The 5,092-nt window shown below is 49.2% G+C and overlaps 1 protein-coding gene across 1 annotated transcript; it reads left to right on the forward strand.

The window, feature by feature from the left end:
* The first annotated feature begins 1,881 nt into the window (after positions 1 to 1,881).
* Positions 1,882 to 3,788, forward strand: LOC104804846. Its single transcript, XM_010529205.1, has 2 exons — positions 1,882 to 2,111; positions 2,550 to 3,788. The coding sequence occupies exon 2, from the start codon at positions 2,550 to 2,552 to the stop codon at positions 3,786 to 3,788; it is 1,239 nt and encodes a 412-aa protein (XP_010527507.1). The 5' UTR covers positions 1,882 to 2,111.
* Positions 3,789 to 5,092: the final 1,304 nt, after the last annotated feature.

Consider the following 5,092-nt stretch of genomic DNA (forward strand, 5'->3'; position numbering starts at 1 on the left):
GGGCAGAAGAAGGATCACAAACACCACGCCATCTACTACGCAAGCCGAACTCTTGATGATGCGCAGGTAAATTACACTACTACTGAGAAAGAGTTACTTGATGTGGTGTTTGCTTTTGAGAAGTTCAGGTCGTACTTGGTGGGACGGAAAGTGATCGTATACTCAGACCACGCGGCTTTGAAGTACTTGCTAACGAAGAAAGACGCCAAACCTCGACTGATTCGATGGATGTTACTCATACAAGAGTTTGACGTCGAGATTCGGGATCGCAAAGCACGGAGAACACAGTTGCAGACCACCTTTCACCCCTTGCAATATCCGACCCTCTCCCGATCGATGATTTTCTGCAAGAGGAACAGATTATGGCAATCACTACCCGACACGAAGACCCATGGTACGCAGACTACGTGAACTATCTGGTCTCCCGAATACTCCCGTCCGAGCTTAATTATAACTGAAGGAAGAAGTTCCTCCATGACGTACGGGATTATTTTTGGGACGACCCATTCTTGTTCAAGCGTGGTACCGATGGGATGTTCCGACGATGCATTCCCGAGGAAGAAGTGCAACAGGTAATTTTCCATTGCCACTCTTCTGATTATGCAGGTCATTTCGCCGCTTCGAAGACCATAGCGAAGATTCTACAAGCGGGATTCTATTGGCCTACGATGTTCAAGAATGTTCATAGGTATGTCGCCTCATGTGATTCTTGCCAGCGCACAGGTAACATTTCTAGACGCTACGAGATGCCTCAGAATTTTATTCTAGAAGTGAAACCTTTTGATGTTTGGGGCATAGACTTTATGGGTCCTTTTCCATCGTCTTTAGGGAACGTGTACATCTTAGTTGCAGTTGATTACGTGACTAAGTGGGTAGAGGTTTTGGCTAGCGCGAGGAATGATGCTAAGACTGTGGTTAGGCTATTTAGACAGATTATTTTTCCACGTTTTGGTGTTCCTCGTGTTGTGATTAGCGATGGTGGCACACATTTTGTCAACCGGATCATCGAGACACTACTGAAGAAATACGGAGTTCATCATCGGATTGCTACTCCATATCATCCTCAGACTAGTGGACAGATGGAGATTTCTAACAGGAGATCAAGTCCATTTTGGAGAAAACCGTCGCTAAATCAAGCAAGGATTGGTCATAGAAGCTAGACGATGCGGTATGGGCTTACCGAACGGCCTTCAAAACGCCGATTGTTATGACACCGTTCCAATTAGTCTACGGAAAAGCATGTCATCTACCGGTTGAGCTAGAGCACAAAGCGTATTGGGCAATCAAGGCGCTCAATGACATGAAAACCACTGGAGAGAAACGCGTACTCCAGCTGCACCATCTTGAGGAGATCAGACTTGACGAGAACGCGAAGATCTACAAGGAGAGAACGAAGAAATGGCACGATCGACACATTATTCAGCGCTCATTCCGCTCAGGTGATCTTGTCCTTCTCTTTAACTCTCGTTTGCGATTATTTCCAGGAAAGCTCAAATCCAAGTGGTCCGGCCCATTCAAGATCCATAGAGTTTTTGACCACGGAGCGGTGGAACTATACGACTAGAGCGGTGGAATTATACGACAGCAAGGGTAGCACATTCAAGGTAAATGTGCAGCGTCGGAAGCTGTATAACCCAGCTGATCCTATAGTCGAGAGAGGCATTCTTCCTCTCGAATTACCACCATCAGCCTGAGCTCATACATGGTCTAGCTATCGACCATAAAGAAGCGCTTCTCGGGAGGCAACCCGAGGTCTTTGTATAGTTTTAGGAGTTTTGGACTTTTTGGACCATTTTAGTTGCATTAGACATGAGGTTTTTGGATTTGGGGAACCTACGTGGTGATGTTTTCCCCAGTGTGTAGACGTCTAGATCACGAGTTGCAGGTCATTCGGCAAAAATTGGGAACGAAGGTGAAGTTTCACAGACACCGGATCCGGACCGATTCCACCTGGAATCGGACCGGATCCACCTGGAATCAGACCGGATCCAAATTCTCGATTCTACTTAAGAGGGCCGAACTCAGCTCTCCCTCACTTAGGTTTTCTCTCTCGATTCGGCCCTCCCACTCTCACCTCTTACTCGATCCGATTCCACATCTACGACACCCAGGTATGCTTCCCTACCTATTTCATGGCTCAAACATTGTTTTATTATGAGTAATTTTCGGATTTGGGTTGCTACGGTTCATAAGAGGTTTCGGGAGATTTGATTGTGGAGATAATTTCGTGGTTTTGGATAGGTATTATGGGTCGATTATGATGAGAATAGGTTAGATTCACATTGCCCATACATTTGGATGCTCGAGTTTGGTCATATTTTGCAGATTTTTTCGGAGATTTTCGATCTGAGTTCGCTGCGATTGGATCCGAACCGGATCCAGTTGGATCCGGACCGGATCGAGACTCAGTTTAGGTGGAGAAGACGAACCTGGATCCGGACCGATTCCACTGGAAACGGATCGGATCCAGCCTCTGAGCTCTTTGCGCACTTTTGCGCGTTTTCACCGCGGTTTCGACCGCACTCACTCTACTTGTCTTTGAGTTTCAGATGACCACCAGGAAGACCAGGAACCGCCACAACCCGGACTACACTGACCATATACCGCTTCTGAAAGAATTTGAGATGGGCCAGAAGACGATCACCGATCTCAGCCCGTACACTCCCAGCGCACCTGATCCGGACAACACACCGCGATTCCTCTTACCATCACCGGAGATGCAGGAGCACGCTGGCGCCTTTTATCAAGTCATCCGGAACACGAAATTTGCGAGCATGGAGATCAGTCGGCTGGGGCTTTATGACTCAGTGCGCGAGCTATGCGCTGGGATTCATTGGGAAAGCCTGTTACACATGCGAGAGGACACATACCGCCAGCTGACCGCGGAGTTTCTTGGCTCATTCCGCCTATTCATACCCCCGACTGGCGAGGCACATCGAGGCTACATGGCTTTTTGGATAGCAGACCAGCAGTACCGCCTCACGATGGCACAGTTCGCCGACATCTTGGGCGTTCCTCACGGAGCTACAGCTGCCTTGCCCTTCATACACCCGGACCGACTCAAAGCATTCTGGAGAGATATCGGATCCAAGCACTTCAAGCTCAGCCTCCTCAAGTCCACATGGATCCGACATCCGACGGTCAGATACTTCCACATGCTCCTTGCTCACGTCGTCTTCGTCAAGACAGAGCCTGGAGGGCTTAACCAGACCGAGCTGCTCTTCATCAGGTACGCCTTATCCCCTATCTATGGTGGGGACGATTGGGGCATGGGACAGGTCGACATAGCATCGCGAGTCGCCCTACACTTGCATCAGATAGCCCGCTCAAATTCAGGCGTCTATGTCCGATGCGGCGGCCTTGTCACCACGATTGCGCGAAGAGTCCGCGTGAACGTCGGACGTTATGTGCGTTCCCGCCTCAAGGACGCCACAGTTCTCGACTTGGCTGCTCTGCGGAGCAAATTTTCGTTGGAGACCATTCGGGGCAACCATCTATGGTTGTACTACGACCAGCAGGGCACCAGCCAGTGCTTCACCTTTCCGAACATTCACTTACCACCGATCTCCATTGACGGACTCCGATTCCAATTCTCTGCAGCACAGCAGGCTGGACTCGAGGAGGGCGCCTACGATGGCCCGTCAGCACCCCCATCTCCTCCAACAGTTCACACCACAGAAGCTGGCCCTTCGCATATGCACTCGCCACCTCCTTTTCCCCCGGCGGATTCAGCTCCATCGCCCGCCACACGAGCCCCAGATGATTACGGCTACACATTCCAGCCTTAGGATGACTTCCAGAGGTTCATGTATCAGGCGATGCTCGATACGAGGGGCACCTTAGACAGAGCCGTCTCCGATATGCGGAGCCACGTCGACTCAGAGATGACAAGCATGTATACCAGATGGTGCGGGACTTCTTCACAGTCTCGTTGACCAGATGCAGGCACTCAGACTCCAGCATGATGCCCTATACACGGAGTTCCATAGCTTCCGCAGTCGACTATTCCCCGACGAGCAGCCGCCGACACCTATGGAGGACGACATAGACGATGCACCGGCGGACACTTAGTTCCCTGATCAGGTAGGCGTTTCCCCTTATTCGTTTTTAGTAGTGATGTAGTAGGCCTTTCCGATGTATTATGGGACTCAGATTTTGTATACTCTGGATTTCTTCATCTATATGCGAGTCTCTATGTTATTTTTCGGGTAACATTTATTTTTTTATTTGCGTTCATACCGACACACGAGAGATGAGCATCATTTTCCGAGAGACGACAATTGGATAGATTCTGGTTCATAGATTGCATGAGAGCTCTTGCATTTGACGTAAGCTAACTTCATTGCAAGCGAGCGAATTTCGCAGAGCTAAGTTTCTCTACCCCTCTTATTGGTTCTTTTCATATGTAATTTTTGTTGGGTTCCCTTCGGGTTCCTAGCATGCGATCTCATCGATCTAGGGTTTGGATTCTAGGTTTCACGCAGCGGAAGGAAAGATCTAAACCTAGCCAAACGTCACACAAAACCAATTGTGCAATAACCCGAACAATCGTGTATATCGTCGTGGGATTCGAATACTTACCTCGTTCTTTCAAGATCTGGAAGTATCAATCGATCCAGGGCCTGTTTTAATCACCGAGAGTTGAAAGCACAACTCCTCTACACGTATCCACACCGGCGGGATGAATTCCAACGCTTTGGAACGTATCTGCCAGGATTTGTGAATTGAAAAACCGATGTCCTTGACTTGGAATCGATATTCCAATCACTAGAACTCAAAATCAAGCTTCTCTAAGCTTGATGGCTCGGATTTTATCTGGATTTTAGACCGAATATGCCTTTGGTTTCGAAACGGTTTCCACACATACTAGGCATATTAGAGCCATCTTTAGGTCTCTGGGGCTAGGTTTTGTCCCGGGCCGGAAGCGGACGTTCTGATTCTACGCAGAACGGACGGTCCGTTTTATAACGTAGAACGGACGTTCTTGACGACTGGACCGTCCGTTCCAGACCTGGAACGGACGGTATGGCATTTGCGGAACGGTTCGTCCGTTCCTCAGCGGAACGAACGTTCCGGAACGGCTGGACCGTCC

This window comes from Tarenaya hassleriana, unplaced genomic scaffold (assembly GCF_000463585.1).
Source record: "Tarenaya hassleriana unplaced genomic scaffold, ASM46358v1 Cleome97, whole genome shotgun sequence".
Classification (NCBI taxonomy): Eukaryota; Viridiplantae; Streptophyta; class Magnoliopsida; order Brassicales; family Cleomaceae; genus Tarenaya; species Tarenaya hassleriana.